The sequence below is a fragment of the Haliaeetus albicilla genome, chromosome 2 (genome assembly GCF_947461875.1).
Source record: "Haliaeetus albicilla chromosome 2, bHalAlb1.1, whole genome shotgun sequence".
Taxonomy (NCBI): domain Eukaryota; kingdom Metazoa; phylum Chordata; class Aves; order Accipitriformes; family Accipitridae; genus Haliaeetus; species Haliaeetus albicilla.
The window spans coordinates 23,979,876-23,992,443 of NC_091484.1; the positions used below are offsets into that span (position 1 = coordinate 23,979,876).

A 12,568-nucleotide genomic window follows, 5' to 3' on the forward strand; every position below is an offset into this window, starting at 1 on the left:
TGTGAAGCGCTTTGAGAATTACTGGTAAAAAATGTTATTGCCGTGTTGTTATTTATAGCTCTTTGCTCTTCAGCTTGTACAAAATCTGGCTTTGGTTTTGATAGGCTTATCATTGTCCCTGGGAAATCTCAGGCTCCAAAACATTACTTGAACTTTGAGGTAACTTATTTTTTAGGTAGAAAGCACAGTTTATGGGAAAAGTCACTGTAGTTTTGATGTATGAAATAGCAAGCCTGTTATGGGATGTGACCACTCTTTGCAGTTAGCCATTAAATGCCATCAGAGAGGACTGAACAAGCATAGAATGTGTCTTCTCTTTGTGTCACTAACGTGTTCAGAAGTGAAGAGTAATTTAAAAGCATATGTTGCACATCAAGTGCATGGTATTTCATGGATGGCTTTGCCAGATCAATACTTACCATTTGCATTTTCTTCTTCAGCTCTGCATTGGCGCGCTGGTATGCTTCAGCCACAGCGTTTAGGTAATAGATGGCGAGGCTACAAAAACAAATGTGTTGCTGTAGTGATAGGGTCAGGGGAGAGAGAAAGTTTCACAAGGAGGGGACATTTAATTTTTGCCTACCTTCTAATACCTAGTTTTCCTACCAGCTGTCTCCAAACTGCTTTTAGAGGGTCAAGGCTTAGGATGGTCATGGTCAGCTAAGATGGACTGTAGCAGTCCAGTAGCCCAGTTCTGCTCAAACAGAAGAAAAATGGCCATGCTGCCCTCCTGCCTCCAGTTTGGCTGGCCATGGGCTCCCTCTGCTTCCTTTGCTCCAGCCTTGAAAACCAACTCAGTAGATAAAATACATGGCTTTCTGCTATGGCTCAAAGGAAAACCCTGGCCTGGGACACAAAACAGGGACCAGGTTGCATAGGGACCTTAGAAAAAACTAGGAAACCAGGAAAATGGTGGCAGAGCAGGGCCCTGTACCCTCTCCTGAAAAGCACGTTGCTCAAGGCACGTTCCTCCTTCCCACTTGGCCAGGACCAGCTGCCTCCTGCATCCTGGGAAGGAAGGGCCCATCAGGAGTGAGCAGAGAGGGGAAACGAGGGCAAGCAAAAACCAGGTTGGAGAAGAGCCACTGGCTTTTGTTTTGATCCCTTCCTCTGCAAAAAGGGCATGCCAAAGCCAGGGGAATACCAAGCCAAGCTGGATGGAACTGAAAGGCGAGCGGGATGGGAGAGGGCGTGCTGGCAGCCAGCCTTTAGCCCACGGGGAGGCAAGTGTTTTAAAAACATGCCCAAATGTCTGGGGCTGTCTCATCACTGCTGACACTTGCCAGCCAGCAATATTTTGGTTGTCAAAAATGTCTCCTCCTGCTTTTGTAGAGTGCTTTTATTCTTCTAAATTAGAAACATCATCTGCTCAGTGACTCTGAGCAATTTGCAGGAAAAGCACCAGCCGTTCAGTTCGCCACTTTTGTTGTGTTTGTTTTTTTTTTTTTAAAGTAAAGTAGAAAATTATCTTTTTTTAAAAAAAAAAAGGCAGACTGAAGAAAAAAGTTTCCTGACAGTTCATAACCTGTTTGTGTGGGTCTGGCCCAGGCTGAGCATCCTCAAACCAGGCTCGAGGATTTTGTCAGCAGAATGCCTGCCTCTAAGCCCAGCAAGGAACTGTGTACTGGTATATTGGTTTCCAGGTGGGAGATCAGGAAGGGGTACTTAGGATGGCCTTTCTTGAGGCTTTTTGCAGGGGTCTGTCTAGGGGAAACACATTTGCTTCTTTTTGCCTAGTATTTTGCCAAAACTCTGTCTTGATGATGTGGGCTCTCTGCCCTGCAAAAACCTCTTGAATATTGTTATTTTTGTTCTTCTGTAAGGATGTGATAGTTTTATTTCTCCTATGTTATCAAACTCATTGCCTAGGAAATATTACTTTGTAATCAGGGTTTTGGGGCTGCTCTACCATTTTTGTGGTGACCAGCCAGGATGTAAGTGCCTGGAGCAACCCTGTTTTCATAAAGATAACTAGATCTGCCTATTCAAAGCTGTCTGGGATGGCATGCACTCTGTTTCTGAGCTGCCTTTTCAGGTTCATTGAGTAACTGAGCAAATCCATTTCCATTCCTTTTTCAGTCCTTTCTCACCCTCTGCGTTAGCAGCCAGCATCATCTCCATCCACCATATGTGGATGGAGATGATGCCGACTCCTGTGTTTAACAGGGCATTGATGGGAAGCGTGTGAACTCACCAGGTCCCTTTCCCAAACACTGTGAGATATAAGCCCACTCTGTCTGCAGGCTAAGCCTGAGATTCCTCTGTCCTTGATTTACTGCAGGTTTATTCCTCAAGGGAGGTTGAGTTTGTCCAGGATTGAACTGCCCTTAAAGGGTCTTGGGAGGGAGAGGGGAAAGGGACAGTGCCACAGAAAGGGGATTTGGGCGGATGCCTTTGCTGTGGTTCAAATCTGCAGGTAGTCAGGCAGATTTAGACTGGGTTGTTCAGGCCAAGCCTCAGCAGTGCTGAAGCAGCCTGGGTGAGCCTCCGACGTGCATGCCAGTGTCCTGGGCAGGTCCTGCGGGTGTGCTAGGTTTGCTATTGAATTCCTGATTTACACTGCTAGTGCTGGTTCCCAGAAAAGGCAGAGCAAAGCCAGGTCCTGGTCTGACTGTGAGCAGCAGCATGAGGAGCTGTAAACTTTGCTGTGGAATTCGAGTAAGCATTAGCAAATGGAGTTTATCCACGTTCAGTGGGGTTCTTCAGATCTGCTTGCCTCTAAAATGAGCCTGGGGATGCACCCTTGTGCTTGAGCTGTTTAGCATGGATGCTGCATGGCCCTGGCACCCCTCTTCTCTGTTTTACAGCTCCTCCTGAGCTGGGGGGAGAGTGTGGGTCACTGTCTGGACAGCAGTTTTCAATCTTTTTTCTCCTTCTCCTTGATGCAGTACTGTGCTCCTAGCTTCTGTCAGGAACCTCTGCAAGCCATGGCTTGAAATCCTGCTCCCGACCCAAGTGGGATTAAGTTATGTGCCTGTGCGCACAATATCTCTGCTTCTTCTTGCTCTTTATTTCCTCTTCCCCCTGTCCTCGGGCAGCTAGAAACAGGACAGTAAGTTTGACACTCATGTCACCTACTGGACCCATCATTGTTTGGGACCAGAAGCCAAGAACAGAAATAAATAGAAGAGGCATTTTGGATTGCACCTGGAAAAAGAGGAGGAGTTATCATGGCTAGAGAAAATGGCTAAATTCAGTCCACAGAAGCAGAAAATGCTTTTTTTTTTTTTTGAGTGTCTGCCATCAAAATCAACAGACTGTCCATTTATGATCCACTTGTTGCTCTTTGTAGAGGCTATTTGTTATTTAGGCTGCATTGTACGTTGCCTTGCCTGCTACTTTGAGAGCTGCTGACTCTCTGCTCATCAGGACCAAATGAAGCTTTTGCATTTCCCAGGTTTTAATCTCTTGGCAAGCTGGATGGGGATCAGCGTAAAGATTAGCTCCAGCTTGACCCTGTCTACCTGTCTGCACCACAGCAGAAGCTGAAGACTTTCAGGAAGAAGGCAGGAAACTGGGGACTTGCTAAATGTGCTTCCCTCGACTGAAAACTTTCTGAGAGGAGAAAGGGATCCAAGCCTTAGCTACCGTACAAGGATGTTTCCTATGATTTTGTCTGGGATTATCCCAGGAAAAGTTTGCGTGCACGTAGCGAACAGCTTTTCCGCAAGACACCTGTTGCTCTCAGGTCATCTGAGAGGGGATCGGGATGGAGACAAAATGGTGTCTTGAGGAGAGATGGACAGATGGGAAGGCTGTGGTGTGGGAATAGCCTAGACTGGGAAGGGGTGATAAAAGGTGTCTCTTCAGCAGATAAACTGGATTTGTGCTGTTTTCTGTCCTGGCTGTCAGTGGAGGAAAGGGCAGGAGATTGTCACGTCACTGAACAAAACGTTATTTTCAAAGGTCTACTGCTCTCCCACCCCATTTTTTGAAGGATTACATCAAAGCCTCAGAAACCTGACCTGCAGCCCTTTTGTAAGGGTCATCCATTTGGGGTGGATTAGTTCTGCAGTCTTCATCTCATGTTTGTGGTAGCATCTGCTGGTGCTACTGTGAAGCCCGCAGGAATAGAGCTAATAACCTAATAACATACTTGGTGGTACTAGGGATGTAGCATGAGACTTCTTGTCTGCTGCATGTATCTGATCTGATTCTTCTAAGTGTAGGATCTGTCTGCACGAGTTACGGTATCTGATCATCTTTATTTAGGTTAAAATGTGTAAGTACTTTGAGGCAGGTAGAGGAATGACAGGTAATTTTCAGTTTAATTGGGATTTTCTCAGGCTGTTTCTATAAGAAACTTTGTAACATGGGAACTTGTATTTGATTTAATTTAATGGCATTATCTTCAGTGTAACCTGTTCAGAATGAAGCATTACAGTGCCCAAGAGCAGCTGTGCTGGATCAGCCCAGAGGCCCATCTCCAATGTGTGTAGATGAGTTAGAGCAGGCAAACATATGTAATATGCTTCCCAACCCTCTCCCTGCCTCCCACTGTTTAGTCTGGAGTGTTCGGAGCTGCCTATAAAATTTGGCCACAGCTCTCCCACTCATTTTGATAGCTATGGAAACCTCAAGAACAATGCCTAAAATATCTTTTTAAAAAATAAAAAAGAGAATTGCCCTGGTCCTAGTGCTGCTGAAGGTGCTAGGGATTTGTGGTTTCAAAGCTGAAATGATAAGACAGCACTGAAACAAATTCCAGATGTGTTATTTGGGAAAATAAAAAAACCAAACAACACCACCCCACCCCCCCAACAACCCAAACAAAACCCACACCTCTTCATATTTTGAGAAAGTGAAATTTTCAAATGCCCTGGCTTGGCAGTGCTGTAAATACCACCAGCTGTGACAGAAATTGCTTCTCCAGAAGGCACCAGGCTAGGACTGTCCATTTATTTCCTAGTGGCTACTGAAAATTTTTCATATGGAAGCTGTGACAGCTTCAGTGTCCATGAGGCCTCTGTCAGCAATGCATTTCATCTACAAAGTTGTGTTAAATTGGGTCAGGTAATTAAATTTGGGGAAATTGGGTTGGGCGAAGGTGAGGGAGGTAGGAAGCATGTGTCTGCCCCAATCCAGGCTGTTATCTCAGCAGAAGCTGTATTTAGACCTCACTAACATCCCAGCTTTTTTTTTTTTTTTCCAACCTCCTCCCCCCAGCCAGGCATGTAATATTGCAAGGAAAACTTACACCATGAGCAGAATTGCAGGTATGATCAGTCCTGGATTTGCCACGTAGCTGAAGATCTTGGCAACAAAAACTGGGAAATCAAGCTCGATGGTCTCTTGAATGACTTCATACATCCTTTTCTTTCCACTGGAAAAACAAGCGGCCAGTTAAGAAGTATAGGTATTTCCCAGAGGGACAAAATAGCTCCTAATCTAACAATGCTAAGTATCATGTTCCCTTTCTCTTTCAGTGAGCATTGGCTTGCTGTTGGCCACCAAGGGTTTTGAAATGCCTTCATTTTAAATTATCTATTGGTCCATCCATTCCCCCCCACCTGCCATTGATTGTAAGAATAATCTTTGCTAGGCTAACTTGCTTCTGAAGTTAATACATTTATTTCCACCTGTGGGTCCTTTATGAGTTCTATTTACCCCTCTGAAATTAATAAACCACTACAGGTTGCAGTAACCATACATTTCTGATCAATATTGTGTTAAATACGGCCTTTTCATGGTAGAGATGACTTTCCATATGCAAATTCCAGCTTTCTGAAATAATGAACCAACTTGAAGAGCTGCTAAGTAATGACAAAAATAGCAAGCTGTGATTATTGCTTAATAGGAAACTCAGTGAAAGAGTCATTTCAAACAGGATTGATAAAGCAGATGAGAGTATTCTGTATGAAAGGAGAACAAATCTGTAAAAGGCTGGATTACGTAATTGACCACCTTCTCTCCCCAGCATCTCTGGGTCTGTGAATTCAACCCTACAAGTGCTATTCCTCATATTTAGGCTTGTTGCCTCCTGGGATCTTTCAGGATTCTGCTCAGGAAGGTGTTGGACTCTGTCCTGATGATGAGAGTCAATAAAGACAAACTTGGCTAAAAGGTATCCCAACTTCATCAACCGCCTTAAGCCCAGGAGAGCTGAGCTTTCAGTGGAGCTAAGAGGTGTGCCAAGGGTCTGAATCAGGCTGAGTGGCTTTTGAAGGATTGATTGGGAATTGAAATAGCTCTTTCGCATTGCAGATTAGTAATTTCCAAATGATAGTGTGTGTGCAGCAAGTTTCTTGTCAGATCTTCTGACATTGCTCGTTGACACCCGTCCTTGTTATAGAACTGAGGGGAATTTTGGTCTCTTGCCTCCTCCCCTGAGTCTCTTAGCTTTCTGTTGTCATTCTCCATTAGCAAGTGGATAACCTAAAACAGTGCATCTACAGGAACAATTTGTTCCAAGCTAGCTCCTTGCTGAGTCAGACTCAGCAGGCCCAGGAAATGGCATTACTCAATCAAATTAGACTTTATTGGCATGTTAATCCGGTCCACTGAATGCTCTGTGCAGTACTGATTCTGTCCTAATTAAAAAACAGAAAACGTTTTTTTTTTTTGGTTTGGTTTTTTTTTTTCCCTTTTTTTTTTTTAAAGCTGCAGCTCTTCAGGCTCAGACCTATCAATTTCCTACTATTCCCCAACAAAATTCAACATGTAAAATACATCTCGTGCTGTGGCAGTTCTTGGCTTTATGGAAGGTCTTAGAAGGAGGCTTTGGACCCATTTTGCTCCCACAATGTTTCAGAGAGCCTTACAGGTGCTCCTGTTGCTTTTTTTTATTGGGGGCTGCATCCTGCTGTCCTCTGGTGCTTTCATTGGTGTGTGTTGGGGAAACACTGGATTTAACCAGATGTAGAATGGAGGCATTTCACCATCTCTGCTGGAGTCCAGCTCTTCTAAATTCATGAAAATAATCCCATGTATTAGAGCAGAAAAAAAGTCCTTTTTGGTGTTTTGCTGGTACCTGAATGGTCCGCAGTCAAAGGAGGGAGGCAAGGACATGATGGTGTAAGCCACAGGCAGGAGGCTGAGAAACAGGATCAAAAGCAAAAGTCCCATGTAAAAATTATTAGACTTGGATGCTTTGAAGACTCGTTCATGAGGGACGTTGCTACTCATAACAGCCCAGCACTGAAAATACATGGAGGTTAACAAGCGCAGCACGTTTATACCCACAAGCCCTGGTGCATAAAAGGATCCCATCCTGAAAAGGAAAGGAGAAGGACAGGTGGTATTTTTTTGGCAGGCTGGAAGGCTTTTTATTTTCAGAAGAAGGAAAACAAACAAGTATTCATGTGGTGGCAAGTTTGCCTGCAAATGAAGTCTGAGTGGGCTGGCTTGTGCTACCCCTCTGCTCCCGGAGAAGAAGCTCCCTGCATCCACATTAGGGTATGGTAACCATGTGTTGAGGACCAGCAAGGTCTCAGACCCCTCAGTGGTCGCAAAGAATGATTTTTCAGATTGGGACGAAAATCACTTGGAGATAGCTTGGAAAATGTCAGGTGAATGTAACCAGCAGGGAGAGACCCCCTTAAACCTGCAGAGATGTTGTAGTAGGGAAATGGGCAGAAATTATCAATCCATGGCAAAAGAAACCTTGCTCCCAGAGGAGATGAGGGTGCTTTGTGCTGTTGCCTATTGCCACAGCAGGGCAGAGCTGTTCTCCTTCCCTTGGGGAGGTTTTGGGACGTGCCCCTCCTGCCCAACCTGCTCTAGCTGGCTCTGTGCCCACCTTGCATTGATGTGTAAGCTCGCGGTGCCCCCAAAACCCTTTCTGATCTCTTCCCCCAGCACATGGACCATCTTAATACGTTTTTACCACTGGAAAAAAATGACCTTATAAAAGTGAGTGGGGCAGGGTTTGTACGACTGATTGATCTCTCTTTCAGTTATGCCGCTGCTACTCCTCTTGGATGAGTAAGCTGGCATTTTTAAATTTCCACTTTTATAGTCAAGGACAGAAAACCAAACAGTCAGAGAAACCAAAACTCAAAGGTTATTCTAGCTGGCTTGGAAGCTTTCTAACTCCACTGGCAGGTTTTCTAAATAATGCAAACACCAACCAAATGAAAAAAGGAAATATCTTACCAAATCATTCCCTGGTTGAAGATCAAACCCAAAACGTTGCCGCTAATGTCAAACTCAGCATAGGATGGCTGCATGGGGAAAGAAAGGAGAGTGTGTTGTTGCTGGAGGTACCTGCTATTCTTTGCTGCTGGGTATAAGGATGTTTATTTAAAGCTGGTATGAAGGGATTTCTGGGAGGGCTCCCACTGCATGCGTACTGCTTGAATGACCAGCAGCAGTGCACTGAAAGCAAAATTGGAGCTACTGCACTGTGGGCAGCTGCTTCTCTCTTGGCTTGCTGAAAATTGGAAAGATATATGGAGGTGCTTAGAGTTGCTCTGTGTTTATTTCTCCCTGCTAATATAAAGCCAGCTGTGAGCAAAGGAGCCATGGTATGGGACTAGGTTTTACACTCCAGCTGGTGTATCTGGCTACGGACTTACAGTTCCACCCGGGTAAAATACTGAACGTTTAAATGGTGATAATGGTGAGCTGGAGGGCAAATGCTATGCCAGACAGACCCATGTGCCCAGGTCTTGCAGCAGCAGGCTGCTGAAGAACAGGAACAGAGGGCAAAGGGAGAGAAATATGAGGGAATGCATGACCTGATGGCTATCTGCTGGCTTTTTGCTGTGTGATAGCCAGTAGTTAAAATACTGCTTTATATGGAGCAACCTGTCTGGTGTGGGTGGTATTGGTGGTACGTCCAGAACAGGTTAGTCTAGTCTATTGACAGTATTTGTTGTTTTATAAATTATTACTCTGCTAGGTTTGCCTACGATGAAGCTACTCTTTCTTCTACGTATATCTGCTTTTGTGCATGCAAAACTCAGATGACTTCTGGCAGATTAAACTATGTGTGAAGTTTTTCTTTTACATTTTCTTGAAAAAAATATTTTTTTGTTTTACAGTACTGCAGAAAAGATGGTTCTAAGAAAGGATGGGTGATGCCCTTATATGTTTGAAATGTCCTGTGCAGTATGTCTGTTTTTCATGCAATTTGCATGCACTTAATATTGTCAGCAGTTCATAAAGTTGAGATTTAAGATGTTTGTCTTTTATGATGAAAACTCAAAAGGAGCCTCGTCAGAGTCTTGCTTAGCTGACTGCTCACAGCTTTGTGAAGGGATGGGTGCAAACATTGTTTTCTTTGTTCTTTTGATTCTGGTCCATTTTCTACTTCAAATCTTCAGCTAGAGGTTAATATTGGCTTCTTTTTCCATGAAAATAAAGACAACTTTCAGTGCCTGCTGTCCTATGCCTTGAGTACTTCTGTGTGAGAAGGCTGGGTTAAACAAGAGATTTATTCACTATATACATTAGAAAAACATATTATGCTGGTGCCCATGGCTAGGTTCAATTAGATGGCTGTTACCAAACCATCTTTCACTCCTTTTTCTTTCCTGGGCCAGGGGAAAGAAAAAAACAACCCCTACTTGAGCACCAGTGGAGTAATACACATAGCACTAGGAAGAATACACGAATCTCTCAAAGATGTAGGAGAAAAAGAGGAGAGAAGCCCACGGTGCTTTTCTCTTTCTCTAACTACCATGGGAGCCGCTTAGCATGAAAGGAGAGTTTTGCCTTTGCCAGATCACAGAGTGCCAACCATCTAATGCTGCCTATGTTATGGGCTGCAAATTAATGCTACTACTTAGTCCCAATAAGTAAGGGCCTTGCTTTGCTTCTTCAGAGCTCCCTGGGTTGGACTGCTCATTTGCAAAAGCTGACCTGCTGGAGCATGTTAGTCTGGTCATCCCCTGAGAGATGCTGAATGGGGTTTGTTTCTCAGTACGAAATTGCCTTGCATCCTGCCTGGGCTGATGCCAAATGCCAGGGAAAAGGAGAGAGGGAAGTGCAGATAAGCCCTAAAGCAGCTCTTTGAAATGTCACTGAGAGGGGGAGGATGGATGTCCAGGAATTGTGGTTACTTTTTTTGTTGGGGGGTTTTTTTTTTTTTTGGTGTGTGTTTTGTTTTTTTTTTTTTTTTACATCAAGGAGTGCCTGCAGGACAGAAGAGATTTCCAGCTATTTGTACAATGGAGATCTTAAGAAGGAAGAAAACCCTGTGTGGTATTTTTAAAGGTTGTTTTGAGGGAAGCATCTAACAAAGAAAAAAAAAAAAATCAAAGGCAGCTAACAAAGTGACAGGAGGACTTCCAGGAGGAGGAAACCAGAAGCTTCAACAAGACCATGATCTATAAGCACATGTGATGGGAGCAATTTCCTGCTGCTTGGCTGCTGGGGCGTCCTCCAAGCTTCAAAATCCCTCAGCCACCCTGGGAAATGTCCTCTGCCTCCCCCAGAAGAAATACAAAATTGCTCCACAAGCAGCAAAATGCCTGTTGTCCCCCAACTGCCCTTGCTTGACCAGGCCCCTGTAGACACCTGCAAAGCCCTCATCTTTTCTCTTCTCCAGATCCGCCTGGAAAACACTCCCAGTATGACAGTAAGGCAGCTGGTACACTGCTGTAACTGTAATCTTGCAAGGTATTTCCACCTCTGTCAGAATCCATCTTTTTTTGTCACTTCTTACGTGAAACAATGGACTCTTTTTTTTTTCTTTTTTTTTTTTCTTCATTACTTTCTTCTGCATTTGTGCAGCTCCAGTACCAGCTGCTTTGGTAATGTAGCCTTTATGAATACCAAAGAGTCCAGTGCTGTTGTGTGTTACACTTATGTGAGAGGGGAAGGAAACACTCCTTGCTCCACTGCAGCAGAAGTAACACCAGCTTCCAGAATCGATCGGAAGACGGTGCTGCAAGTGAAGCATGCTACTGCTTGTGGGGTGGGCAACAAACAGGAAGGTCTGGGGCTTTGAAAAGAGGTATAGAAGAGTCCAAAGGTTGGGGCTTATAACAACTGAATGAACATCAGGTTTTGGGGTTTTTTGTTGGTTTGTTTTTTTGGTTTTTTTTACTCCATGTTTTAAAGTCCTGAGGTGGGGGAGAGAACTGCATTTTTGTAGGGTTCTTTCTGGGATGGAACTGATTGACCCAGAGAAGTGATGCAGAGACTACCTACACCAATTAAATTATGAGACAAGACTGGAGGACCACTGGAAGCATTCAAAACCAATCTGTTTGTAGCATTCGACCAAATGGCCCTAAAGTACATCTATCTTCTCAGCTATAAGACACTGACTTACAAATCCAGCCTCTAGGTCCCAGCACCAACAGTAATTCACAAATCTAACGAAGCAAGCTCGGATGAAATCTCCCACCAGGATGGTTATGTAGGTAACCAGGATATCAGACACAGTGAGCCTTACGAACTCCTGGAATTTAAAACAAGGAAAAAATATTTAGCTCCTATAATTTCAGTAGCGCATTCGGGACTGTATTTTTTATTAAGCCATTTGTCTTAATATGACAGTAACCTTCAGAAAAGCATGCCATGAGCAAACTCCCTGCCTGCTTTCAAACACTTGGCAGTGCCTAAGCTTTACCTCAGTGCTTGGGAACCATGAGCTCCATTATAGCTGTTAGCCCTGATAGTTGCTGTTAGCGTTATCGACTGAGCTATATGTTGTGGCAGCACATAAAGCAGAAGCAGAATGTTAATGCTGCACTAATGCTGGTGTAAAGCATACATATGCTGAGGGTAATTTTGATTGTGCATAGTTCTGCTATGGCTCAGCGCTGTAACCTTCATGCGGACTCCTGAGGAAATTGCTCAGTTGGAAACAAGATCTGCAAGGAAATGTAGAGAGGCGAGATGTGCAAGACAAGAAGGGTAAAATTGCAGGCCGAAGTGAGACTTGTAGGACGGAGATAGCTGGTGTCCCAAGGATTCAAAAGGAAAAACACTTAAAAGAAAGGGTTTAAATGTCTGAGGGGAAAAAACAAGGATCTGAAGGATGACAGCTCAGCTGCACTGAGTATCAGACATTTCCAAGGACCAACAGCGGCTGGTCTTTCCCCACTTGACTGAAAACCACTTGGCTAGTGAAGACACATTGGGTGTACACAGTAATGCATAGCTTCATAAACCCTAGTTATCTATATCAGCCAATAAATAATTGCTTTTACTTTTTAACTTGTGCACAGTCTGGCTGCAGAACTTCCTGGTGCAAGGTGAAGGCTGCAGGGTGGGTTTGTGGGGTGAAACTCTGAGGAATTGAAGGCCACCCTGCATGCATTTCAGGGGGGTTATTTTGCCTAATTCTGCTCTTGTCCCATGGCCTTATGATGTGTTAAAATTTGGGACATGTCAGGAGTTATTTGAGGCATGTCTTCTGGTTGGATTTTACTGCAACGTGAACAAGTGCAGCAATAAGCTGAGAAGACAGGTTTGCTTTAAAGGCGCAGTCGTGATTGGAATGAAAACATGATGCAGGCATGGCTGCAGACTACCTGGCCTTTTGTGCTCTTCACGGCAAGTGCCACAGAGCTGTGCATGCCCTGGGCACTTCCAGCTGGGAATTTCGTCACCATGGCTTGAAAACCATGGCCAAGGACTTACACCGCCTTGGTGGTGCTCTGTGAGAGTTGGG

At 44.3% G+C, this 12,568-nt stretch overlaps 1 protein-coding gene across 1 annotated transcript in view; it reads right to left on the reverse strand.

Moving 5' to 3' along the window:
• TMC2 (transmembrane channel like 2) overlaps window positions 1–12,568 on the reverse strand; it is a 34,535-nt gene that overhangs the window by 3,911 nt on the left and 18,056 nt on the right. Inside the window, exons 14-18 of the mRNA XM_069810687.1 lie at window positions 11,222–11,350; window positions 8,095–8,162; window positions 6,971–7,210; window positions 5,198–5,323; window positions 420–498 (exon numbers count right to left, since the gene is read on the reverse strand). Coding sequence (XP_069666788.1) covers window positions 420–498; window positions 5,198–5,323; window positions 6,971–7,210; window positions 8,095–8,162; window positions 11,222–11,350 — 642 coding nt within the window. The remainder of the gene's footprint in view (window positions 1–419; window positions 499–5,197; window positions 5,324–6,970; window positions 7,211–8,094; window positions 8,163–11,221; window positions 11,351–12,568) is intronic.